This window comes from Pagrus pagrus, assembly GCF_965226575.1.
Source record: "Pagrus pagrus genome assembly, chromosome: 21".
In the NCBI taxonomy this organism is placed as follows: Eukaryota; Metazoa; Chordata; class Actinopteri; order Spariformes; family Sparidae; genus Pagrus; species Pagrus pagrus.
This window is the reverse complement of record NC_140208.1, coordinates 19,263,726-19,291,019: the sequence shown is the minus strand read 5'-3', so window position 1 is coordinate 19,291,019 and position 27,294 is coordinate 19,263,726. Positions and strand designations below refer to the sequence as shown.

The following is a 27,294-nucleotide window of genomic DNA, read 5'->3' as shown; positions in this document are numbered from 1 at the left end:
TATGCAGCACAATCTTCTCCATAATGATCTCAGTTGTCCAATCATCTCCTCTCATTTACTCTGTCCTTTGCTCCTCCGGAACGCCTAAAGATTCCGTTAGCACTTCTATCTGCTCTGTCGATGTCATTCTCGTTAAGTAAGATGAATCCTTGATTTCCAAACCTGTGCTCTGTGTATCACCTTCTTGGTACAAGTCACTATTTTCTTGTAAGAGGTTCTCCTGGCTGGTTTGGCCCTGGCTGGTGCTAGCTTGGCTGTGCACCTGGTTGTTTTCCTGGCTGTTCACGTTTCCGCAATTGTTAAAGACGGTCAGATGAAAACGTTCTTGTGTAAAGGAAATGTAATTGAAATGTGGCCTTATCGCAGTAGTAGATTTAAAAAAAAAAGTTACATATACAGCAGTAACTGTCAGTACAGTACTATAGCTATGGTCTATCTCAAGTCTATATTAAGTAGCATTACAGTATAATGATGTATATGATTAGTGTAGCCATTAGGCTATAGCTTTATACACTCTTTTCTCTACAGGTCTGGTGCTTGGTGTGTTCAACTGAACTGAAGTATCATGGGAATACTTCCTCCATGATTAGGCACTCCCCTCCAAACATGGAGCTGCTGTTAAACAGAGGAACACAAATCAAGGTAGGCTATATGTATTATATTATTATTATTATTATTATTATTATTATTAACTAGACACACTAACACAATATGATATGACTGTATTCCATGACGCATAGGCCTGCTTCATTTAAATGCAATTTCACATAGATCCTTGTTTTTCTTTTATTCATTTTCTTTTTATTTCTTTATATCTTTACTTATTTGTCTTAGTGGACCGGAAGCGAGAGCTAGATGAGGCTCTTGTGAATATGATGGTGAAAGACTCGCAGTCTTTTTCCGGCACAGGAACTGGTGCCATCAGACTTTATAACACACACTCCACAACACACAAATAATCTTTGTGCTTTAAATTATTATAACTGTCAATAAAACTGCACCTTATCCTCCTGCACCTTATGTCCCACTTACCTTTACTCCCCGATACCTCAGCATTTTATTTTATCTTTTTATCTATCTGTATACTGTTGTTGGGAATTGATGGTAGGGCAGGTGTGGTTATTAGAAATAATTATTATTGATAGTAATTATTAAAATTAAATCAATCAAATTTAATTTAAATTAAAAGTTATGAGAACACAGACACTATGATCATCCGTGTGTCCTTGTAGACAACAAGCTCTAGTGCTCACTGCTAACCTTTTAACACAATCTGATAACCCTCCTGTACTCTGGATAACACTAGTAAAGTAAAGGTAATTTGTTAATGGCACATACATTGAAGCAGATGTGTGGACTCAAATCACAGGACTTTGACTGCAAAATCAAAAAAGCCTTGTGCTTGTACTTGAGCTTTAACACCACTGAGCCTTTTGACTTGAAAATACTTCCTCAAAGCCCAACGATTAAAGTGTATCTTATTTAAAAAGTGTGCACTGAACCAATCACTTCCCTTTATTTCCTGAATCATCTAATGTTAACGCTATTCATTCCCAGCAAATCAACATTTAATTCCCTGGATCCAATTGTTGGATCCAATCCAACAGCATCCAATCATGTTGCAGGAGAGAACCATGCCGAACAAACGTTCGAGCTCCAGTTGGAAAGAAGGATGCCAAAGATAATTCTGTTTGTATGCAAACACTTTGCAGTGGTCAACAAAAGTAATTAAAAACTAAGCAAAGTTTACAAAACATGAGGGTAAAAAACTGTAGAAGAAGATGCAATAACTTCTACAAGTAAAAGTTCAGCAAAGAAAAGTAACAAGAGAATCTGTCGTTAAAACAGCATTACATTTGGTGAATAGCACATTATGACTTGATTAGGATTGTAAAATGTTTAAGTTTAGGACTGAGGACTTGACTTGAACATTGGAAAGAAAGACCTGTAACTTGTGACTTGCAAAACAATGACTTGGGCCCATCTTTGTATTCAAGGTTTCTCAAATTAACTCAACAAAACTGATGTAGCCAGGTTTACTGTACAGAGAAGAGCAGCCACACACTGTCTGGGGATTTTTAGGTGCACGCATCTTGTCACGTTTCAGTAACACATGGGCTTGCTCAAGGTAGGTAACTTACCAAAGTGTACGAAGTGTGGAGAAGAGGCTTTCGCTATTTAAAAATAGCATCATCATGTAACAACCACTACACAAGCCTTTAGCAGGGAGCACTGGCTCCAATTTGCTCATTTTTGGAATAATACCATTCTCCAAAATCATTACCACGAAGCAAAGTGCACACTCAAGTGTTAAGCATGCAGATTATTTTCACATCTAAACCCATAGTCCTCAGTGTACTGTATGTTAAGTACGCTGACAAAGCACACTAATTTCAAAAGACAGCAAAAAGTGTATTTTTTCAGTCTCAATAGATAAAGTTAAGCTAAAAATAAAACTCTTTGAACAAACAGATCTCTAGACATCAAAAATATACATACAAAGCAGGAAATCAAAGAGAAGCAAGAGTGAGGGAGCACAGTGTGTGCGTGTTTGTATACACTACTGTACATATATCTTTTTGAAAAACCTATTTGATTTTAGAAGTGAAGCTGAGGAGAGCTCGTCCTCATTTTTTCCGAAAAAGGAAGTAAAACAAGGGTAGTTTAAAGGTTTTAGGATTAAAGGAATCATTCTGCTTCTTGGGGAAAATATACTTTTTTGCATTCTTGCCAAAACTTAGATGATTGAAGACTGATACCAATCTCATACATGCTGGCATTGGAAGCTATGACTTGAAGATAGTTATCTTAGCTTCTCAGAAAGACTGAAACAGAGGAACAGCTCTGACCAAAGGTAACAAATCTGTCTACCAGCACCTCTAAAGGTCTTTAATGAAGATCTTATCTCCTTGTCCCTGTGCTGCTTCGTTTAGTGACTTCCTGGATAAACTACTAGAAGAGACGACATTTTTACACCTCAGCTTTTGTACAGATTTTAAAAAAAGCAATATATAACAAGAGTGAGCTCCAAATGTGCTGCTAGGTAGATTATTTAACCTTTGTTACATATTTTGGTCAGAGCCAGGCTAGCTTTTTATGCTAAGCTAAGCGAGCCCTAGTTCTAGTTTCATGTTTAGCGTACACACAAGATAGTGGCATCACTTTTCATTTGACTATCAGCAAGAAAGTGAATAACCAAGATGTGCGTTTCCCAAGATGTCAAACTAATTTTTACAGGTAAACATATATTAAAGGATGAGTTCACCCAAAAATAAAAATGTACTCATTATCTACTTGCCCCCATTTGGATGGAAAACTTGCCTGGTGTAATCAAAGTCTCCTGAAGCCCCGAGATCCCAAAATGATATGAGAAGATTTGATTTGCACTCCTGACACCCATTTTAGACTGGGTGCGCGCTAATGCTAATAAGCTTAGCAGCTATAGTGAAGATCTTGGGGTGTATATACAGTTTTTGCAAGTCAATTTAGGATCTCTGTGCTGCTGGAGACTTGGTATATGCCAAACAAACTGCATGGAGCCAATTTATGTTTCTTTTAAACAAGTCCCCATCTACTTCAGTTGTTTAGGAGAATGCTGCAACACTGTTTTGCTGTGAAGGCTTAGAAATCTTTTTTGGAATGCTAAGACTCAACCTGCTTTCCATCGGCATGAGGGTGAGTAGATTATGACTGAATTTTCATTTTTTGGTTAACTTAGCCTTTAAGGTTAGGGTAAGGGCTGTTGAGATTGATATGGTTAGAGACGAGGCATTAAATCAAAGAGGGAAGAGCAAATGTGCGTGCCGATGTGGGTGTACAACGGGCCAGTCCGCAAATGTGAATGATAATTACTTTTAGAGAAAAAGACAAAGAAATTGTGTGATTACAGTGATTCAATAAATTATTCATCATGCTAATGCGCTCAGACTGTCAACCTTTACTACGAGGGAAGACAGTTACAGTGTAGGAGTGATAATGAGGGCAGAAACACACTAAAGACATTGCACCGATAGCTTCAAATAAATTTAATGAAGTGACATTTCAGAGATTTTTCACTCAGCTGTGTCACGCGAACAATAAAGTCTTTTGATCCAGATGCTGTGAAACTTTTTGGGATGTGCATGTTCTCTATTCTGTCTGTTTATGGAAGTGATAATGACCAATTCTCCCCGCTGCAAAGACTTTCTCCCGCGAATGCAGATAAAAGACTGGTTTTCTATTTTTACCTCCATTGCCTGTGGTACTTCTTTTGAAAAGACTGTTTTCTTCAGTCTGAATTACTGTTGTGCTGCTGTATGCTCAGACACTGTCCTGTTTGCCTGTCGCTGCTGCAGGGCAGCAGCATGTGTTTCGAAGCTGCTCCCTGGCTTGGTACATCATGTTTAGTGTACTTTAACTTCTTCTTATACGACGCTTACGAGTCTGAACTCTCAGGGGGGGGATTCAGGTAAAATAACAACCTACCTTCAGATTCCAGAGCAAACATCGATTAACATTGCACGCTTGATGTGCAGTGTGTTCCTGTTAACATACCATGCCGCGGTGCTTCCTCTTTGTGCTCGGGATATCAATTAACACACATCCCGAGTGTGTTTTCAACTTTCACACTCTCTCCTTCTATTGGTTTTAATGTACTCAAGTTTCACCTTTTTCTACCGTTACACTTGTTCTACTGTACGTCAACGACAGCATCTGTGAAAACCCGGGTGGAGAATGCCTCCTCAGGGGAGGTTTATCCAAACAGCTGTGTCAGATTCTGCAGTTAAAGGGATCTTGCTTCGGGGAGCGACAAGACAGCGAATGACTGAAAGGGTCACTGCTTCTAGTCAGCTGCTGTGACACTTAAAATGTGGCTGTTTTTTCACTGACACTGTAGCTCTCGTCTGAAATCTCCCCCAGGGCACAATAGGCAGAAAATGGGTTAGCCATTGCAGTAAAAGAAAATTAGGAGGTATTAGCCAACTGATAAATATCCTCACTTTAAATTACCTTTTAAATTTAGCTTAATTCAGCTCAAATGTGTTGTGTCTCATAGGGGACATCTGGGGTTGAACAGGGTTTAAACACCTCGCAAGTCGTATCATCATTTAGCACTGAGACACGCAAAGAGAGGCAACACATCAACTTTTTAAAGCTTGGCTGTCACAGCTGCATGATGGTTTTTAGGGGAAACTACTCGCATCTTATCTTCACATCTTCCAGCCGCCCTGTCGGCCTCTCTCTCCAAGCCATACTCTGCATTGAAGAGTTTGGAGGGTCATGTCTTTTTTCATTTCGCTTCTCCAAAATCAAAGAACAAAAGACGAAAATGAAGGTGAAAAGCATTACCTCTGAGGCAAAGAACTGTTTTACTAGCTAATGTTCATGATAGCACATTCCCTGTAGCATTTCCCTACTGCGAGGAACCCAGAACCAGATGCTATGCGAGTGTAGCTACAATTATGCTGCTCCAGGTTGAACGAAAAAGGGAAAATGTACACGTCATTCTGATTTGTACGTGTCCTTTACGTGGAAGAAATCAGGAAACAGATATCAATTTCACCAGAACCAGACGGTGTAAACTAACCAGAAAAACAGGGTGCATTTGTAGGTAAAGATAGGAAAGTTTATATCTTCCATCTATTTTTTGACAGTTCACGTGTCCGTTTATTCATACGGAAGCACACGCCCTACTACTTTTAACAACTATCATCTTAGTGTCAGATTGGATTTACGAATGCACCCATAGAGAAAACTTCCCGACAGCTTTAATCTTAAAAGATAACGTTAGCAGCTCTTCCAAGCTCTTATTCAGATTTGTGGTTGTGGCGTATTGAGTTAACAATCGATTCCATTCAGGACACCTTATGCATGTTTTTAAAACTACTCATCTGGAAAGTCAGCAAAAGACGGCATTTTCGCCAAATTCATACATTAGCTTAGCCTTATTAGCTTGCTATTAATAATAATATCAGCCAGCGACAAGCATCGTTTTAGCTGGTAGAAGCAATAACTACTGACCAGCTAGAAAAGAGATCTTAGTACAAGTTCAGAAAATACTATAAAGATATACCATAATAATCACTATAAGCTGCAGCTTAGGGCCAATAAAAAACATGAAGTTGACTAGAGCAGCAGCAATGAAAACATCCGAATACCTACATTTTCTACTTTTCTTCATTTTCCAAGTGTGTCTGGGTGTGTGCTTACCCTGAAGTCAATGCCAACAGTGGAGATGAAGCTGCCGGCTAGAAAAGCTCCATCTTTGAAGCGAACCAGCAGGCAGGTCTTCCCAACACCCGAATCCCCGACCAGCATCACCTGAGACACAGACAGAAGGTGGACCGGCTTGGATGATACGAGTCAAGGCCTTGTGTGTTTGTGTTTTGAAAAGGTGGCTGAGTTTGGGAAGGGAAACAGCTCAGCTGAAAACTTATCTACAAATACACAGGAGTCTATAGGCAATGCAACAAACACACACACACACATATACTCACCAAACCGCCATCTACAGAGGAAACAGAGCGTTACACTCACTCCGGTGGGAGAGAGCAGATTGTACAGACCAATGGGACAAAGAGAGGTGGGACCAAGAGTGTGTTTGTTTCCCTTTTTCCCATCAGATAACACAAACTGCTCACTTTCACGCCATTTTATGTTTGTGTGTCTATCTATTTCAATTGTACTGCTTTCCTTATGTAATGCTTTTAGCTCTCATATGAACGTTCACTGTATTTGACTGGCTGTGTGCAGAGGTGATAATTGTGACACTAAACTGTTACAACTCCGTGTGCTATACAAAGTCAAAGAGCAGTGATTTTGGCAGGCCGGTCAGAGAAACAGCTGTTAATCAGGGTGCGGAATTAGCACCAGCTGCCACCCACATGATGACAATTTAAATTTGCATATGCTCAGTACAGACTATCATTAGCCTTTATCATCGCCATTTCACCCTTTCTTACACTTGCGTTACAGCCAGCAGGGCTGCCTCTAATGATTAGCTTTAATTCGTCTGCCAATTTTTTATTAAATTAATCATTAGTCAGCACTAAGCTAAAAAAAAAAAAGGTGAAAAATAAAAGCACAACTTGACATCTAGACATGTCGTGCTTGTTGACTGAAACAATTAATCAGTTATTAGTATGGCACTATGACAACGGCGGCACATGCAGATGCAGCGGCCAGTATCTTGTACAAATTACGCTACATTTTTTTGGCTTTATTGCTGAAACAAGTATTACCCATGAAAGCAATAAATTAATCAGCACTGGAGAAGAAAGCGTGGGTTTCGGTTTAAGAGCAGCCGACTTTGAGATGATCGCAGCATCCTTTCACCATCCAACCTGACCAGCCAGACGACCCCAGGGAGGGGAGGGAAGAGACCCAGGATAAGGGTCACGCTAATCTTGATTGGATTTGAGGCTGCACTTGGCTAACGTTTGGTCGCAGGAAAATGATATGGACAAATGGGACTCAGGCTGGCCAAGCAATGAGAAATCAGAGACTGGTGTGCCCACATCTTTACAGAGACCTGTCTCCACCACACCATCCCGTATAAAGCTGTTGCAATCAGCGGGCGGGCCGTGTTAACAGCCGACAGAGTGCAGGACGAGGAGAGGTGGACTCTGTGTCTACATCATTCACACAAACATATTATCATCACTATCTTGTTGCTGCTGTTTACATTAATCCTCGTTACACCTCGTTCTAAGGTCTAGATTCATTCACAAAGATGATAGGGCTTTTGCAGTCAGAGCTCCAAGACTTTGGAATGACCTGCCGGAGGAGATCAGGGCTGCAAACTCAGTGTCATCTTTTAAATCACTTTTGAAAACCCATTTGTCTAAAATTGCCTTTCAGTGGTTTTATCTGCTTCATTACTGCGTGTTTTACCCTCTTACGGGCCTTGATTTTAAATGCTTTTAGCTTGTTTTACATGCTATTCAGTTTTGTAGAGCACTTTGTAACTTGGCTTTGAAAGGTGCTATATAAATAAAGTTTATTAGCATCTTTATCATTCATTTTATATCTGTTCTTAAAAGGCGCAGGTTTGGTTACACAAATGGGCTGATGCATTTGAGGATGTTTGTGTTAGTAGCCAGATATTTTATCATTATGTCCACTGGTGCTAAACAAAAAGCCTCCTCCTGCGCTGCTGGTAATTGACCTCATACATAATAGAAACCCCTCCTCACCCTGTCTTTCGCATTATTGCACTGGGCTATAGCTGTGGTACACACCACTTAATGTTTCTGCCGGCCAATATAGTGGAGTTCCTAAACTTTTGCGCTTGCAGGGACCACGTTAGAGACGCAGAGGATGGACCTTATTGTATTGGATATGTGCAAAATGAGTTTTAAGATTAAACATGATAAAATTACACAGCGGGGGACAAATACGTGCAAAACAGTTTGCATTGTTATGTATTTCGGGACTGTGCCTTCTGCGGGATAAAACGCTGAATTTAACCTTTTTCTGCAAGCCTGCTCAGAGATGCACAATATCCACCACATACTGTATCCACAGTCCTGTATATGCTACAGCTACCGCACAGGAAATTTTGACATAAAATTTAAAATGGGTTATATCATGAAATTACCATTACAGTTCCTACTTGCAGAGAATTAATTTAGTAGCCTCACAGAAGAAAAAAACTGCTCCATAGTCAGGGGCAGGGGATACTTCTGTATCTTTTGTCCAGATGACGCAGGGTGAACAGACTGTGGCTGGGGTGGGTGTTGTCTTTTAGTATCCTTTGAGCTCTCACTTCAGCGAGATCACTAATGTTCCGTTAATGGGTAGCAGTGATGTTCTGGCCGGGTTTAAACGCCTGCTACAAAGGCTTCCTGTCCTGGGGCCGTGCACGAAGCATGCCAGCTTGTGATGGTTCCAGTCAGGATGCTTTTCTATTGCTCCTCTGTAAAAGCTAACAAGAACTTGGCACTGGGATTTAGCCTTCTTATAGGTGCACTGTGTGGAGCCCATTACAGGCTCACGGTCATGTTGAATCCCAGGAACCTTGAACTGGGTATCTGCTCCACCTCAGCTGCCTATTTTATAAACATATTAAGTCCAATTTTAGCTTCCTTAGTCAATATTATCAGATACTGAGTTAGAAATCTGACTTACTGAGTCTAAACTGTGACTAGTCATGATTTCAACATTCAGAATAAATGCAGAACTTTTTACAACATTTTTTTCTTTTCTTGGCTGAAATGTGTTTCAATATTCACCCGCTGTCTCACATGTCCAAGTGCCCACAAAAACCAGCCCAACACACATTTGTAGACAGGTGCTTTCCAGCGCGCATCATCTTGCTTTCCTTGAATTCGGCTCGACGCACATTCACACGCTGGTTTCTCAGCAAATCTTGCACACAGGACAGGTAGAATATCAACTTCGAAGAAACGTGAAAGCAGATACAGGACACCATCACCAGGGGGTTATGCTTAGGTTACATTTTAAAGGTTGTTTGTTTAATTTGCCGCTCCAAACCTCATACCTGTGCTCATTTACTAACTGATTACTTGATTTAAAAACACGCTGGCACAATCTCAGTCTCTCAATTCTGAGCTCACCTTGAAAGCGATGTCATAAAACTCTCCGCTGTTGCTGAGGGACGGTCTGCTGGGATAGACAAGTCCGGAGGACGGAGCGGCAGCGGCGGCCAGACCTTTCCCCGTCCTCCCGCTGCTCGGCGACGCCTTGGGGCTCCTGGAGCCCCCCTTGCCTTTCACTGCCTTCTTCCTGGACATGGTTCTGATGACCTGTTCACCTGGGAGCAATTAGGATTAAAGACTGAGTGAGGGGGGGAGAGTGTGACACCGACGAGATGGCTTTTCTTTCAGGCTTCCGATACTTTTCCTTGTGGAGTTGTGGTCGAGGCGCGTTGAGGCGAAAGAAGTTCACCTGCGCGTCAAAATCATGACTGTGCGTAAAGCGTAAATTGGAAACGGTTTGATGGATGAAAACTGTCTGTGAAGCGAGACAGCTGTTGTCCCGGCGGAGCAGCTGGATGACTGTAAATCTGAGGTCTGGTTCACAATGTAAACAGCTCTCTCTCTCCTCCCTCTCTCGTATTGTGATGTTGGGAGCGCATGAAGGCATGGTTGTGTCCGTGCGTTTGTGGAGAAAATCCACCCTAAACACAGAAATCATGCACATATGTGAAGACATCAGTCTGTAACAACAGGTGCAGTCTCTCTTAGATTAAAATTACAACATTCCTTAAGAGATTATTTAGGTATACATTTTTGATGATGGCTAAACAGATGATTTGGCACAGACAGGGCTTTAAAGCAGTTTGAATGCTCAATCCAAACCAGATGTTTTTGGATTCAGGGCTTTCACATTGGAATCAGCAGCAGCTCCAGGATCCGTCTTTCATCACAGCACTGCTGTTGGTCTGTAGTGTAAAAACCGAGCTGTGCAGTGTAGTAGTAATGAAATGTAAATCCTATTTTAGGGTGTATTTTTCTTTTAAAGGTGCAGCTTGGTGTTGGCACCAAGTCAGACTTTGGGTCTGTGTGACAGCTTGTAATACCGTTTTCTCCATAGACACTTCAAATTAAAGGTTGCCTCCCTCTACAGCCCGGTGATATTTAGAGGACTCCTTCTGGGTGATGTGCACAAAAGCAGCAGCCATTCAGCAGGGAAGATGTAAAAAGTGGGACTGATCTCAATGTGGCCAGCGGGTGCAGGATTTAGATAATGCATTCAGCCTACAGAGTTGCTCCAAAAGCAAAAAATGTTCTTATAAGCTGAACCTCAGTGTCTACTGGCTACAGGTGATGTGACTGAAGCCTAGAGAAAACATCCTCACAAACATGTGATCAGTGTAGGTCTATAGTGAACTAAATTGTGCAGTTAGGCATGGCTATACTCCAAGAAGACTGTGGGCAAGTGTTAAACTCAGATAGAGGCGCACATGTCTGTTTTTAAGTGAATAGAAGGTGTCCATCCGCTTCTGTAGAAAATAAAACTAAAGAAAATCAAACATCTTACTGCAAACTACAGGTATATTAAATTGATTCATTTCATATGGATGATAGCCACTTGCTAGCATGGAGGGAGACCATTGTTGGAGATGGAAATTCAATATTTATAAGCTAACTAACCTGAATGACTGAATCGGTCGATTGCCAGGGACTCCCATAACGACATCACTGTTACCAAAACAACATGACCATCTCAACCTACCAGAGACAGTTGTACGCTTGAGGTTTGGTTGGGTTTAGGCAAAAAAGTACTTGGTTAGGTTTAGGAAAACATTATGAGGTTATATTCTGCAACTTCAGTCATGAACGTACTTACATTACGTATGTAACTTCAGTTCACTACGCCAGTAAGTTAACTCAACGTTGACTTTCGCTTCACACTGGACACAGCAGCGGTCTACTGGGTGAAAGTCCTGTGCTTCATATCACTCTGCCTGACTTCCTCCTTTACTGTAATAATTGTTACAGCCACTAGAGGTTGCTGACCAAGTCACTATTACAGTCAAAATATATAGGGTCTTTTTTCTGAGGAGAACATTCTGTTTTTTTAAACTTGCCTGAATCTAACCAGAGCATTAGTACAGTGTTGTCACAATGGAAAAAGTTCCAACTTATCGCTGATTTTGCAGAAATGTCCACCCATGGATACTCAATGAGATTGAGATGTGGGGAGTTTGGAGGCCAGGTCGACAGATTAAACTCTTTGGCGCGTCCCTGGGGCCAGTCCTGAGCAGTTTTTGAGGTATGTCAGGGAGCATTGTCCTGCTGGGAGGGCAGTGTCAACTGTGAACTGTGCAGCAGCAGTGTTTAGGGCAGTAGTGTGTGTCAAAGAACATCAACATGAGTATCAGGACCCAAAATTTCCCAGCAGAACATTGTACTGAGATGATCAATATTATATGCTTCACCTGTCAGTTGTTTTTATGTTTTGGCGGATTGGTGTATGTGGTAGCTGAAAGAACTGCGGATAAATGAATCTTTTTAGCCATCTGAGTAGATGCAGGTTCAAACTATTCGTTCTGTGTAGACCTACCAGTAGTATGAATGTCATGGTGTTGAATTAATGAAAAAGTTGTCACTTCCTAAAATGCTTTTTCGTTTTAACTTTCACAGAAATCCCCATTGGTCATTCTTCATATTTGTTTTTATTTTTTTCTTTAAATGATTTTAACAAATGCGATTATTAATGCCTGAAATGCAAACGTGTGTTTAGGGAAAGTGTCTCTTCTCAGCCGGCGCTCAGGCCAATATCTATTGTTCTATGTTATGTGACATTGCCACATGACTCGCTCCTTATGTTCATCTGAGCTCAATATAGTCATTTTCCTGTGTCCACTGTGACGATACATACTCCGTAAAGCATTTTACATAACCATGAACAAAGGATGATGTGTCCGCTGCGCTGGTGATTCACATGCCGAGGTATCTAGTGTACTTTATTTGCCCGACAATAGCCTGCTTCTTCGAGACAAGATTTGCTGAGCATCTCCTGCAAGAATCAACTTTTGTTAACTTTCACACCTGAGAGCTGCCCGGTACAACCAGCAGCCAACATGCCTGTGAGGTGATTCACTCACTTCCACTGCCCAAACTCTCCCAGCAGGGAATCAAACTGACAACCCACACCCCTTTTGGTCATCATAACCAGTCTTTAAGCGTTGCCGCCGCCCCCACTTTAATATTATATCAGAGGACAACAGGGAAAATGCCAAACTGGAGCTGAAAAGATGAGACAGACACATGTCCCTGCTGTCTGTTACACAACCCGAGCACAAAAAAGACGGATTGCCGGGTGATCCAGCGGGCAAGCTGTAAGCTAACCATCAAAGTCACATAAAACTGCAAGAAAAGCTGCGAAAGCCATTCCTACGGGAAATTTATTAGCGGTCCGAGGGCGGGGAACACAACAAACAGGATGCAGATACGTTTGATGAGGAGTCTATTAAAAACGTCCATGCTGTGCGAGCGGTGCATCGTCAAAACCAATGAGCTGCGAAAAAACAGGAGGAACACACACACTCATCCAGCACTGATGGTATAATAGAGTTCCTACCTACAGCCTCACTGACTGGATGAGCTGTTGAGCGGTTTATTTACCCTCTGAGTAATTTGACACTTCGTATCACCCAAACACACGTACTTATGGTTCACAAGAGTTCGATGTTGAATAAATAAACAAGACATTGAGAAATAGTCAGATGAGTAAACAGGTTTAATATACACATGAACCCTTATAGTGGAATAGTGAATTAGATGTCCCATATTGTGCTCGTTTTAAGGTTCATGCTTTTATTTTGGGTCCCTACCAGAAAATGTTTGACGCCATAAAGACATTGTTGTTCTCCTACTGTCCGTTAGTGCAGCGCCTCTATTCACCCTGTGTCTGGACGCCCCCTTCTAGTGCCTGTCTCTTCGACCCACATCCTGTTAGAAAAACTGCTTGCACTTTCAAAATAAAGCCATCAAAACTTCCTGGTCAGGTTTAGGGAAAACAACATGGTTTCACTTTAAAAGCTGCTTACTTACAGCAGCCACTATTGACTACTCGCCTCTGATGGTGCTCAAACCCTGCTCAGCCTTCTCCCATTGTGGACTTTCTGTCTCTTTCTACTACGTTCATTTTATGCTCTCATCATTAGCACCCCAGCTGGTACTCCCTCATACGTGCATGCACTTTTTGTGCCTAGGCGAGGCAAACCATCACACTCACACCCTCTCATAGTCTATTCTTTGCCTTAGACTGGGCTGGTCTATAAGGCCAATGTTTTGCACATGGGGAGGTGAGATTCAAAGAAAAAACCTTGTGACATGACCCCTTTTTGTTTTATGATTATTTTCCCCCAATCCTTATTTATCTGCTCCTTTATTATTAGCGCTTGTGATTATCCCCACAAAAGCTGATAAAAGATAAAAGCTGCTTCTTTATTATGTTCATGCCTTTAGCAAATAGGCTAGTGCTAGAGTAATTTGCGAGTTTCGGCATGTAGGTTGCTAGCTTTAAGGTTGTTGTTGTGTCTTCTTTAGCTGCTCCTAATAGCATGAACTGGGGGCATAGACACTAGCCCCATCCAACACTGCCCTTTGAGCGCGGGATCATGCGCCGATTCTCCGCATCCCCCTCTGTGTGAAAGTTTCAGATGTGGAGAGGGGTAAAATTTCACTGCAACTCACCGCTTCCGGAGGTAGTATCAGAGCCGCAGCAGAAGCAGAGCGAGGGGGTGTCGATCTGATGCTGTTCACTGTCTGACAACTAAACAGATCCTTCACTCAACAAAATAAAGAGTCCCACAAAGCAACGTTACACAACAGTAACGTAGTAGCTAACTGGTAGTGTCTTTGGAAACTTATATGAGGGAAAAAAATGCCGCAGTTATACGTGGGAAAGTGTCTGTCACCCTGTCTGCCATCCTGTCTGTCCTACCGACTGGCGAGTGAGAGAGTCAGACAGCGTCCTGTTTACTGATGGTGATTATGTAATTATGTAATTTGAACTTTGTCACTTTCCAGGATGCATGGTGGGTCAGGATCTCAATCACAAAACATTATAACAGCATCAATATGATTATAAATAGTCAGCGGGTAGATGTTCAGATTAACAGGAGGACACCGGGGGAAACACGATGAAAAAACCACACAGACGTTAACATCATGACGTGTACCGTTACGCCTCTTTTGGATCATAAAGCGCTGGAGTGCTGTATGAATTGACACACTGGTGCAGCTTTACGCTGGAGCTGCATGGTTGTATGTGAACAAACAAATGCGGAGAACTGGCGAATTCAGTATGGTCTAATGCTGATGGGCGATTTCCGTGTAGCTGTGACATCACAACCTTACGGAAGTCCCGATGGCTTGTTTAAAGAAAGTTTCTGAATACAGGCTGTATACATTTCTCTGTGGATAGAGCTTTTTGGTACTTTCGCTTGACTTAAATAGCACCTACATCTGAATTTTAATCAAAAAAGACATGGAGGTGTCACTTTCTAAAACATATGACCTTTAAGCAAGCAAGTACAGAAACTGAAAGCTACTTTATCGAGCTCCTGTTTACTCGAGCGACATCAATGAACTACATGTAGGAGGCCGCTTCAGCAAATAAACACAGTACACTCAGCTCTCCTTTTATTTTGCCTAACAACACAGTGTGACAGCTCATTCCTCAGAGAGACAGATCCATTGTGTCACACAAACAGAAACAAATCACCGGGTTCATTTTTCATATCAGTAAAGACAGATGGTCTACTGTGCTGACACTCTCGTGGTCAGCTCTGCATTTTACACCCAGCAATAGTGATTTTGCAGGGGCATGGCTGGAAGTGAGCAACAAAACATGGAATGACTCATGTTTAGATGCACTGCACGTACTAGATAGGTATGTGATCTTTGAAATTGATTAATAGCCTTTTTCCTTTTTTTGCCTTTGGATTCTACACATCTGATGAATATATCTAACAAAGATGTGTTAAAAAAAAAAAAGAGCAATCAGAATGTGTTACAATTCATTTTGCAGATATTATTTGGCAAAAACACAAATGGTTCCTGTCAGTGCAGAGATAAAAAGCTTTGGTGGTGAGCTGAGAGTACCACCACACTGATCTGATCGGTCTGTTGCTGTGTTTTTGAGTTCCTCTGGCACAGTAGGAAGGTAATACACATTTTGATATTCACAGAAAGAAGGGGTGACTGTCCCTGTAAAATCACCACAATACCAAACATGAACACTGTGGTGTAGTTGGTCCACTGCTGCTGAAGTGATGAGGCTGACAGTAAACCTGAAAGCCCAGACAGCTTGAATTACCTGGAGAGCAGCAACATCTAGTGGTCCCATAGTGTTACTATCACTCCCACCAGAGGGCCAGAAGGTATTTCTTCTTTTGTACACATTTTATTTTTTCGCAAAATACATTTAATGTGTTTATATTTTAAGCATTCACACTATTTTCCTTCTGGAATTGATTAAAGTTTTTATTATTCTTCTTCCGTACGTTTTTCGGCTCGCTTCTCCTCCTACAAATTTTGAGCTACAGAAACCATTCAACTATCAAGATGTTCAGCTTTTTAAGGAATCATAAAAAAATGGCATAACACATTAAAAAATCCGATGCCAGCTACCTCTCTCTGACTAAGCCTTTCAAGGTGTGGACTAAGTTCAAAAGAACAGAAGAACATATGAGAGAAAAACACAGGAGCAGAGAATTTTCTGCGAAATAAACAACTGAGGAATGATGAGAGAAAGCTAATCTCTAGCTTTTATTAGCTTTTTTACAGTTGAAGCAAAATAATTAAAACACAAGTTAAGTTATTATCAGATATTGTCAAGCACTACATATGATGGTAAAGATGGGCCCAGCAGACTAATAAGAATATGAAATTCTGAAGAAATTGTGGTGAACAAACAGGCAATCATTTCCACATTTTCCCAAGGATTGCATAAGGGAATTTGACAATAATCAAAATGATGGCACAATGTCAGCTGATGTTTGTTAGACTGTAAAACAAAATAATTCCAATAACTTATTTTTGAAAAAAAAGAAACTCAATTTGTACAAAATCATATCAATTAAATCAGAAATACTTTATTGATCCCCGAGGGGAAATTGCTTGCGTTACAATGATCATCTCATCAAAAAAACACAACTTGATCCCGAGCGTGGACAAAACCAAAGAGATCATTGTCGACTTCAGGAAGAAGCAGCCCAGCCACGCTCCACTTCTCATCAACAACACGGCTGTGGAGGTGGTCGGCAGCACATCACAGACAGCCTCACCTGGCCTGTGAGCACTGCGGCACTGGTCAAGAAGGCACAGCAGCGTCTGCACTTCCTACGAAGGATGAGGAGAGCCCTCCTGCCCCCGCCCATCCTCACTACATTCTACAGGAGCACCATAGGGAGCATCCTGACCAGCTGCACCTCCATGTGGTGTGGAAGCTGCAAAGCCTGTCCTTTGTGCTGCATGTCCTGAGCTGGGAATATTACTAATATTACTTTTTTCCTCAAAACATTTGCACTACCTAACTCAACAATGTCACTTTCAATAATTTGCACTTTCAGTATGTTTCAGTATGTTCACACAGTGAATTCAGACGCCTTCACTTTTTTCACATTTTGTTATGTTGCAGCCTCATGCTAAAATCGTTTGAAATTATTTTTTTCCCTCATCAATCTACATTCAGGCAGGTGACGAGCGATGCCTCCGGACATGACGCTTAGAAGTCTCAGAATCTTGGTTTCATCAGATCAGATAATCTTGTTTCTCACGGTCACAAGCTTTCATGTGTCTATCACTGAGACGAGGCTTCCTTCTGGCCACTCTGCCATAGAGCCCAGATCAGAGGAGTGTTGCAGTGATGGTTGTCCTTCTGGAAGTTTCTCCCATCTTCACACAGGATCTCTGGAGCACAGCCAGAGTGACCATCGGGCTCTTGGTTACCTCTCTTACCAAGGCCCTTCTCCCCTGATTGCTCAGTGTGGCGGTCAGCTCTAGGAAGAGTCCTGGTTGTTCCAAACTTCTTCCGTTAAGTATTATGTAGGCCACTATGCTCTTGGGGACCTTCAATGCAGCAGACATTTTTTGTAGCCTTCCCCACATCGACATAATCCCGTCTCTGAGCTCTACAGGCAATTCCTTGAACCTCAACCTCAGGTTTTTGCTCTGATATGCATTGTTAGCTGTGAGAACTTAAATAGACAGGTGTGTGCCTTTCCTAATTAGTCCAATCACTTGAATTCATCACAGGTGGATTCCAGTCAAGGTGGAGAAACATCTCAACGCTGATCAAGAGAAATGGGAGACACCTGAGCTAAATTTCAAGTGCCAAAGCAAAGGGTCTGAATACTTCAATACGTCAATGTGATAGTTCAGTTTTTCCTTTCTAATAAATTTGCAAAAGTTTCTAAAATTCTGTTTCCGCTTTGTCTATTATGGTGTACTCCGTGTAGATTGATGAGAGGAAAAAATGAATTTAAACGATTTTAGCATAAAGCTGCAACATAACAAATGTGAAAAAAGTGAAGGGGTCTGAATACTCCTGAATGCACCACATTATGTCCTGACAGACATGAAACTTGATATGAATTGAAAATATGACTTTTTAATTACACTAATTCTGTAGATTTCAGTACCATTGATAAGTAAATGTCAATGGTGTGATAAATGTTAACTTTCATACCGCGGTGTACCTTAAAAGCGATATATTGTTGCAACCCTATCAGGTTTTATTGGAACTGGTTTGATGTGACTGTATCTGATCAGATCTGATTAGTATTGTCTCTTGTTTTAGTGTTCTCCTGCCAAGTCTGAAACAATACAAGATAAATTCTGTGCTTAGGTTTTTGGTTGTCTTCTCAGTGTTATTTTCGTCCCTTCAAGAGTTTTGATGTAGGACGACTCAAGGTTCCCAAATGCAAAAGAAGACCACAGAAGAGTCGAGGAGAAAGAAGAAGAGAGACGGTCCCAGGAAGCAGACGGAGATGATGGAACAGTTCGACAGAGAGAGACAAGATGGAAGCCATGGAAGAGCATGGTAATACACTGGTGGGTTAACAAAGGGTTAACAAACGGAGTAACTGTATGTTTAGTAAGTATTTAGTTTATAGCTGTGTGGAAATACATGTATTCATCTCAGTATTAATGAAACGTTTATCTGTGTTTGTTTTCTTTTGGGTGACTCAAGATACCAAATGAGAAGATGAAAGAAAGATATTAGAAAGAAGAAGAAAGCCAGGCTGCTATGAGAGACAAGAGAACAGTCCTAATTAAGAGCGAGGAGATGAGTGACAGTCCCAGGATGACAGAAGAAACAAGAAACAGATCCAGGATCAGAAGAGAGATGAACAACAGTAAAATCACACCAAAGATATTTTACCATATAACGTCATACTGTTGTGTTGTGACAATGCAACGATTTATCTCAGAATTAACGAAAGTTCGATTTGTTTTTGTTCTTCAGGGTGAGTCCAAGAACCCAGAGTAGCCAACCAATGAGAGACGAGACGAGGAACAGCCCCAGGATACAACGGAGCAGAGGAACGAGATGAAGGAAGATGAATGGAAGAGCACAGCGAGACATAATTGTATGTTAACCACATTATGTCTCCTTTATTTGTAGCCAATGTAACAAAGGAGAGCCCCAAGTCTTAAAAACCGCTCTATAGATACAACACGTTTCTACAATTTCTCTATGAATCAGTGACTGGAGTTTTTAATTTTTATTTATGATATCTGGTGTTAATAATTACAGCTGTTAGACCACATCTGTGTGTGTGTTTGTCTAGCTCATCTTTGTAATGTTACAGCACAAGCAGCTGACAGAGGACCCCGGGTACCTGACTGAACACACTCCATTTAAAGATGCTGACAATCATCATCATTGCAGTGTCAGGAATCTAAACGATATCCAAATGAAAGGCATAATCCCCCATGACTACATGTCAAAAACGTTTCATCCTGAGTTTGAAGTGAGCTCTCATAATGATCTTTGTACAGAGAAACCAAATATATCATCAGTTCTAACTGGTCTCATGTTATATGAATGGGTGACACTAATTTGTAAGCGATGGAATAATTAATAATAGATTTAATAATAATTTATTGTAATAAATGTCTCACCATCAGCACTGACCCAGGTCTGAATAACAAGCTGTAATAGTATGATGGTGGAGTTTACGAGGGATCACACTTGACAATGCGTTTACTGAAACGCTGATCAGTCTTTGTCACTGTCTTTTGAATTCTCAGGCCCAATAAGAGGGTACGAAAAACAATCCAGTTGTTGTTCTTGGCTCACAGACAGAGGGCTGACTGTCACTAAAAAAATCACCACAACACGAAACATGAAAACGACACAACGCGGTGTAGTTTGGTTAACTTTGAGGAAACCTTAAAAGCCAAGACTGCATGGATTACCAGAAGAGCAGCACCATCTAGTGGCCTCTTTGTGTTACTGTCACTCCATCCAGAAGGCCAGAAACACAAGCTGGTATTCAGCTACCGTAACATCCAGTGTCAACATGATTATATTCATTCTAATGGGGGCGACTGGGTATTCATATTTTCTTATTTTGAACACAATTTATTTTGTTAAAAAAAAAAGTTTTTTAATAGTCTTTTAACTCAAATTTTTTAATTTGTGAGTTTGAATCATATAAGAAGAACAGCAATGGAAGAAACCTCAACCTCTCTCTGAGCTATCCTTTCACGATGGCTCTCTAAAAAATATTGGAATGGGAGAGTGGACTGTGTTCACCTTAAGAATATGGAGGACAATACAATCCTCATTCAGACTATCAATGGCTCCTCTGACAAGTATAAAAGTCGTAATACCTAATACACAGACATGGGAGTTACCTTGATCTTCTCATCGAACTCTCACCATGTGTTTCCCGACATGATGAACTATTCCTTTTACTGGGAAAATCCTTTCACACTGGGCTGAAAAGGTCACTCAACAGTTTAATCACATGAAAATGATATGAATTGTATACCGTCACAGTCTGAACAAGTGTGGGAGACTTTGGAACAACACATAAGACAGTACTTTATATTTTGAATGAAAGGTGTTTATCCATCCAAGTAAAGTTCCAGAGTCTTGGTGAAGCAATGCCAACGAACACTGAAGCTGTTCTGCAGGCGCACGGTGGCCCAACACCTTACAATGACACATTTGTGATGGTTTTTCCCTTTGATTTGTCACACATCTGTGAAGAAAAGGTCACTGAGAAAGTGCTGCACTCTAGCATTTTCCTATTTATAAAGGCTGCTCACTCAATGTGTATAGCAGTAGATGGCGCTCGTCAGTCACCGTGTCCGGGGTTGCACCCTCACAGAAGGACACAAGCGTGAACTGGTCTGGCGGTGTAAATGTCACCTGATGATCTCGCCACTCTTATACAAACTTCCACATACAGGCATTGGCTGGCTCCGAGGCCTCATGGAATTATGGGTAAATCAATGTTGCTTCTGTCTGGCTGTCTTGTTGTCGTTGGCGACCAGGCTGTCATGTCAAACTGCTCAGACAGTGAGCCACTGAGCTGCTGCGGGCGGGTCGCACCCACACAGGAAGTGTTTAAAAGCGGGTGGGACGTCGGCTCAGCAGCCACCATGTTTGTCTTCAAGATAATATGGTCACTGAGGTGCTGGCAAGTGTAGCAAATATTTATTTTTTTAAATAATTACATTTAAATAGTAAAGTTGAGGCTTCAGTACATAGTACTGTGGCCTTAATTTTAAAAGAAATGACCCTGATTTCATATTTGGCCCTTTTAGGTTCAAACCATCTGGGGACTGTGTCTACAACTGTCTCTGTGTGTTGGAAAATGTTCTTTAACTTCTTTTTATACTCTAAAAAGAGTGTCAATAAGTTGAAGGCTTTTTCTGTGTCAAAAGTCAATAGAGCATATCTTGTAGCTGTTTACATTGACTGGAAAACCCAATCCAGCTGTCCTGTCTATCAGGCCCTGTAGCCGGCACTCCACCCCGAGCTGGATCTGTGAAATTAGCTAATCTCCTCACAGGAAACCCAGCAGCAGCAGCAGCTGTTGGACTGGAAAGAGAACTGGAAATGAAGCAGCAGGTCGGCAGTAAGAGCAACAAGTCCAGCCAAGAGAGAAAATGGCCTCAGTGATATCAGATTTGATTCTATTGTGGCCGCTGAGCGTGGCGACTCTGATCCTTACATTCCTTGCTTTTAGCGTCCTGTAATGTTGTGATCTAGAGTTTTTATACCTTGTTCAGCCCCACAGCTGATGTCCCCTAAATATGTAGGAAATATACATGTATTGTCGAATAACTGGGATGGTTAAACAATGCACATAATCTCAGGATGTAACATTTTGATTGCCGTTTGCCTGAATACAGAACACATTCAACACTAAATCACATATCAACTGAGGACAAGTGTGCCAGGGTTTCTTGGCTTACATGAGTTCCATTTTTCTTTAGACTCCATGTTACTGAACATGTCAATTAGTGTGCTTAAGGCGACCATCGATATTTTAATATTAGCAAGGTATCAATTGACTTTGTGAAAACAATGTGACAGTTTGATAAGGGTCACTTGAACTGATGAATCTACAAAGAGCTGTCACCAGAATCTGCATCTCCCTTGAGCTTTATACTGAGTTACAGCTTATTAGTCAGCTTCCTGGCCTCAACGTCACTATTTTGGTTCACTCTCTCCGCTCTCATCGTGGTGTAAAAGCAACAGGAGGCAGCTTTTTCAACAAAAAAGCAGAGGCTCACTACCTGCTCACCACTATATGGCAGACATACACAGTTAGCAACTAGCTAGTGAACAAAGTGTAGCTTTTAGGAGCAACCGAGCTAGATATTTCCCTCAGGAGTAGGTAGAGACCAAACACTGAGCTCAAAGGAGGACAGGTGACAGAAATACAATATACAAAGATATTATTAGAACAAGCAAGTGTTAAACTTAAATGGTAATGATATGTCAATGTTGTGTTAACAATTTGATTCCACTGCCCCTGAGTAGTAAAAAAAAAAGACTTAAGACTTCAATAACTAGTCATGCTAAGCTAAACTAACAGCCCGCTGGCTGCAGCTTCACATTTAACATAAAGACATGAGCGTTGTATCAATCTCATCTAACTCTCAGCAAAAAACCTAAGAAGTGTATATCTCAAAATTACAAATGATTGCTTTAACAGACACTCTTTTGACTCCTTGAAGCTGAGCAGGTGTGGCATTTTTCATTCGTAATGCTTGTTACGCAGTCTCCAGTGATAAATTGAAGGTGAGACACAATATCCTGGTCCCTATTATCCCTCTTTCCTTTTGGCCAACAACTCTTTACAGATTAATGCATACCTAACTCTGCCTCATAAAGGGGAAAAATGAAAATACCTTCAGTTCAAATCAAAATGTAACACAGTCTACTTTGGACCCCATCAATGAGAAGTTTGAAGGTAAAGACTTTATTTTTCTCAGCCAGATTAAGAGTGGAAAACCTGCTGTTAAACCTGAAACTCCCTGTCTTAAATAGGTGCTACTCGCATACCAACATTTCCTTAGTGTGAAGTTTTAATGGAACATTTTAGTGTCCAATGCAGGTTTAAATGTCACGTCTCAGTCCTTTCCACTTAGAAAAGAGTCAACACACTGAATCTTTGTTAACCTTTAGATATTTTTCCCCAAGAAAATGAACAAAATAACAATGTATTTATGCACAAGATGAGTCATTTGAAGCTTTGGCCAACAGATATCAGCTTGGACCTTCAGAAATCCAGGGAGATTTTGTCCATATGGACAAACTTTCAGAGGGTTTCTCCCTCTTTAAGGCCTGGTGAGTGTTGTGTAGATAGGCTGCTCCCAACCAGAGGGAGGACTGTGTGCAGGTGGTGCCAAAGCCAGGCTGTTGATAAGCGGCGTGGCGTAAGGCCTGCGAGAGGAGTGAAAGTACGGGTACTGATACAGATGGGGAGGATAACCGGGGAAGGCACTGTAGAAACTGGAGCTTTGGAGGTCAGTGTAGTCAGACTGGCCGGTGGAGGATGAGGACGAAGTGGAGGGAGGGCAGACGCCCGAACCGAGGGAGGTGTACTCAGATTGTGGTGGTGGAGGAGTGGAGGTGCAGGAGCTGCTGTAGTGACCTGGGCTCATCTGCTCAGTTTTAATCTGAGGTTTTTGGCTAGAGTCCTCTTGGATCCCGTGAACGTCACGACCAGAAGAGGATGGCGACATTCCAGTGGAAATCGTACATTTGGGTGTCCAGGTGGGAATGCTGTGGGCGTGAGAGTGGACGCTGGGTAGGATGAAGGATCCAGAAGGATTGTTATGTCCGTGGCTGGTGTCTGGTGGCGTTAGAACAGTGGAGCCGTGGCTGTTGGGAGGGAGGTACTGGTCAAACTCGTGGACGTCGAATCCGTCGATGGTGCTGATGACGTCGGTGCTGAGCTCTGAGATGTCCACGTTGCTGAAGTCAATGTTCTGACGGGTGGTGGGAGGAACAGAGCCGCTGATGCTGTCCAGAGGCCGGTGGCCGTCGTGTTTGTTCCCCATGTGAAGGTCGGTTTTAGGGGTAGTTGGAGGTGTTGGAGGTCCATGAGACTGACCTGGAAACCAAAAGCATATTATTATAATATTTATGTGCTGAATCAAAAAAGTGTAATCAAAATTGAAGATTTATCAGTAATGTCACCTGTCCTGTCTGGGTGGTAATGATGGTGCACTTCCCCTACGCCAGCCAGCCTGGCCACGCCTGGTTCTGTCTTATACAGGCCATGCTGATGCTGCTGCTGGATCAGTCCCGGTCTACAGTCCCCCTGTCCCGGTTTGGTGCTCTTGCGTCTCCGAGGCTGGTACTTGTAGTCTGGGTAGTCTTTCTTGTGTTGCATCCTCAGCCTCTCGGCCTCCTCGATGAAGGGACGCTTCTCTGATTCAGAGAGAAGTCTGAGGACGGGAGGAATGGGTTATCAGGTTATTGACGGCCCTTTTAAATACCAACAACTACGCTGGCGATGTTCATTCCAAAATGGATACACATGTGCACTATGTGTTGTGTTCCGTATTGAAAAGCCAAAAGTGTTAGCGTTTTCAACAATACCAGACAGGAAGTGACCGATTAGAAGCACTCTTAACGCTTCATTTTGCAACATTTTTTTAATTCTATTTAACCCTTTAAGGCACTGGCTTTTTTTAAAAACTTGCAATGTTAAGGATGTGGGAAAAGATTCCTGTGTTTGTCCCTTTATTTGGATCTGCACCAAAAGTTATTGGGGTCTATTCTGGGCCAAGATCCATCTTCCATCCAAATTACGTGGAAAACCGTTGTGCAGTTTTTGTGTAATCCTGCTGACAAACCAACCGACAAGCGAACATGGGTCAAACCTCCTTAGTGTAACAGCAACAAACAGACATAATGTTTTGTTTTTGTCATTATGAAATGTTTCAAAACCACTGAATATCACAATTTCTTTTGTTTCTTTTCTTAAATGTCATGTCAGTGTCATGTTAATACTCCTACTTTATATCTTACACACAAGCTGCTATAGGTTCTCATAGACACGTACTATACCAAAATTAGTCCGCACAGTAATCACAAATCACAGTCACCTGCTTTTGATCATTGCATTATAATCAAGTGCGCACACCGATACCCTCACTGATGTGGTCAAAGATTCTAGAGCCTCCATCAGCTTTTGGGAGGTCGTAGCACCGCTCCTCTTTTCTCCAGCCCTGAAGGCAAGGGTATTTCAGAGAAGTGCATCACTAGTGAGGCTTCCCAAATTGAAAATTGGTCGAGGACTGTCGGAGGGGCAGGGCTGGAAAAAAAGGCCACCATCAAGTGGGGCACCATTGGCAAGATCACCGTAGGGAAAGTAAATAACTGTATACACATTAATGCATCATTAATAATATTACAACAATAATATAGTTTAAAACACAGGGGTATTTTTGTATAGAGTCGTGCTACTTAAGTACATTTAGCTGATAATCATTACTTTTACTTTACTCCCAGTGAGACTTTCAGTGCAGTACTAAGTGTAACTGAGTATTTTTATATTGCAGTACTTTTACTTAGTGATGGATCGACATACTTTCTCCACCACTAACTAACTTACTAACTCAAAATAGTTTTTTTAAATTTCTCTTCAGATGTCAGATTTCCAGTTTTTGAAAGAAATTCATATCCCGAATGTTTGCTTGGAAACACTAATGGCTCTGATGGTTTACATCCAAGACTAACTCATTAGGTAAAGATGAGGGTCTCTTGTTGAGCTCCAGTACCCACCGCCACAGTTTGCCGAGCGTCTTGCTCAGCTCGGCGTTGTGCAGATGAGGATACTGGTCCGCCAGCTTCTTCCTCGCTGCCTGAGCCCAAACCATGAACGCGTTCATCGGTCGTTTCACGTGAGGTTTGCTCTTCAGGCCTCTCTCGCCTTGAGAGGGCATCGGCACCAGCGACCAGTCGTAACCTTTCAGCACCTGTGACACTGCGTCGCGGATGCAGGCGGGGAAGCGCTCATCCTCAACGCTGCTCTCCGGTTTGTGCGTAATCCCAGGCTGGCGCGCTGCCTCCTCTGACCCTAAAGGAGAGGCTGGGGGCTCTGAATCAGATCCATGCTGGGACATGGAGCTGTCGCTGCCGGCTGGACTGCGCGGATGGTCTGCCACAGACTTCTCTTCTGTCATTCTTGGCGCGTAAAAGTTGCCAGAAGGTGTCTGACGGATTCCCGAAGAACTCTCCAAGTGCGTAAATGCGCACGCTTTTGTAGGAAATCTGTTTGGCCCTAAAATCTAAAAAGTAAAAAGTAAAATCCCAGATATACAGTCTTAAACTTCTCATTCATCTCCGCACTCTGCTCCACAGCCAGGTTAAGTTTGACGCGTCTCTGTTTTCTTTTCGCACTACAACTCTCTCCAGAACACGCATCTCTCCACCCCTCGTGTCTTATTGGCTTCTGCAAAGCAGAGTTCCTCCTAGTTTGGCATCACGAAGCAGGATGAGGCGTATTATTGTGAGTCAATATTACATTTGGCATTTAAAACAAAATGTTATGATGGTTTGGATATTAGTCTACGCAGTATAAGACAGACTCTGTATGGCTGGATTCGATTTGTGCAAGTTCAAAGGCAGAAATGGAGTAATTTACTTGAATATTTCCATTTTATGCTATTTTGGAAAATAGACGTCCACTTCACTACATTTCAGAGAGAAACTATAAGCTTTCTACTCATATATGCAACAGTTATCTGTCCGCTAGTGACTATGAGCTGTATATGTGTGTGTGTGTGTGTGTGTGTATGTATGTATGTTTGTCCGTATGTATGTATGTATGTATGTATGTAGGCCTATGTGTGTGTGTATGTGTGTGTGTATGTGTGTATGTGTATGTTTGTCTGTATGTATGTATGTATGTATGTACGTACGTACATACATAATAATTAAGTAATATAATATCAACAACATTACACCCATGAAGGGGCCATTCTGCAATGTGTTTTATTATTATTATTATTATTAATATTATTAATATTATTATTAGTATTCGATTTAAAGCTCTGAAGAGCCGTTTCACCACTGCCCAGGTTTCCTTTTCTATTATTATTATTATTATTATTATTATTATTATTATTATTATTATTACAGCCATTACTGACCTATACGTCCCAAGTCAAAGAAAACATTTTACAATACTAGTCATTGTTTTGTTCATTTGGCTATTGTTACAAAATTACAAGTATTTTTTGTTCGGTTATTTTTCTGTTTTTTTTTTAAATATAAAAACAATATAATAATGATATTAATAATAACAACAATAATAATCATAATAATAATTCACTTCCGCGTCTGTTTAGT

The 27,294-nt window shown here is 41.5% G+C and overlaps 2 protein-coding genes across 2 annotated transcripts in view; both read right to left on the bottom strand.

Annotated features, from left to right (window-relative positions):
- rab26 (RAB26, member RAS oncogene family) overlaps positions 1 to 10,064 on the bottom strand; it is a 100,258-nt gene extending 90,194 nt beyond the window's left edge. The window contains exons 1-2 of the mRNA XM_084342845.1: positions 9,558 to 10,064; positions 6,190 to 6,300 (exon numbers count right to left, since the gene is read on the bottom strand). Coding sequence (XP_084198971.1) covers positions 6,190 to 6,300; positions 9,558 to 9,734 — 288 coding nt within the window. The 5' untranslated portion in view covers positions 9,735 to 10,064. The remainder of the gene's footprint in view (positions 1 to 6,189; positions 6,301 to 9,557) is intronic.
- A 12,943-nt stretch (positions 10,065 to 23,007) lies between these two features.
- On the bottom strand, positions 23,008 to 26,276 carry sox8a (SRY-box transcription factor 8a). Its single transcript, XM_084341982.1, has 3 exons — positions 25,726 to 26,276; positions 24,133 to 24,383; positions 23,008 to 24,046 (listed from the first exon to the last, which is right to left on the bottom strand). Exons 1-3 carry the CDS (start codon positions 26,124 to 26,126, stop codon positions 23,268 to 23,270), a joined length of 1,431 nt encoding a protein of 476 aa, XP_084198108.1. The 5' UTR covers positions 26,127 to 26,276; the 3' UTR covers positions 23,008 to 23,267.
- Positions 26,277 to 27,294: the final 1,018 nt, after the last annotated feature.

Excerpts from the sequence above, each read along its gene's own strand:
- sox8a (XM_084341982.1), bottom strand. The coding sequence starts at position 26,126 with ATGACAGAAGAGAAGTCTGTGGCAGACCATCCGCGCAGTCCAGCCGGC. Across the intron at positions 24,384-25,725 it reads ACGCTCGGCAAACTGTGGCG|ACTTCTCTCTGAATCAGAGA; the intron begins GTGGGTACTGGA and ends TCCCGTCCTCAG. Across the intron at positions 24,047-24,132 it reads TTACCACCCAGACAGGACAG|GTCAGTCTCATGGACCTCCA; the intron begins GTGACATTACTG and ends TTTGGTTTCCAG.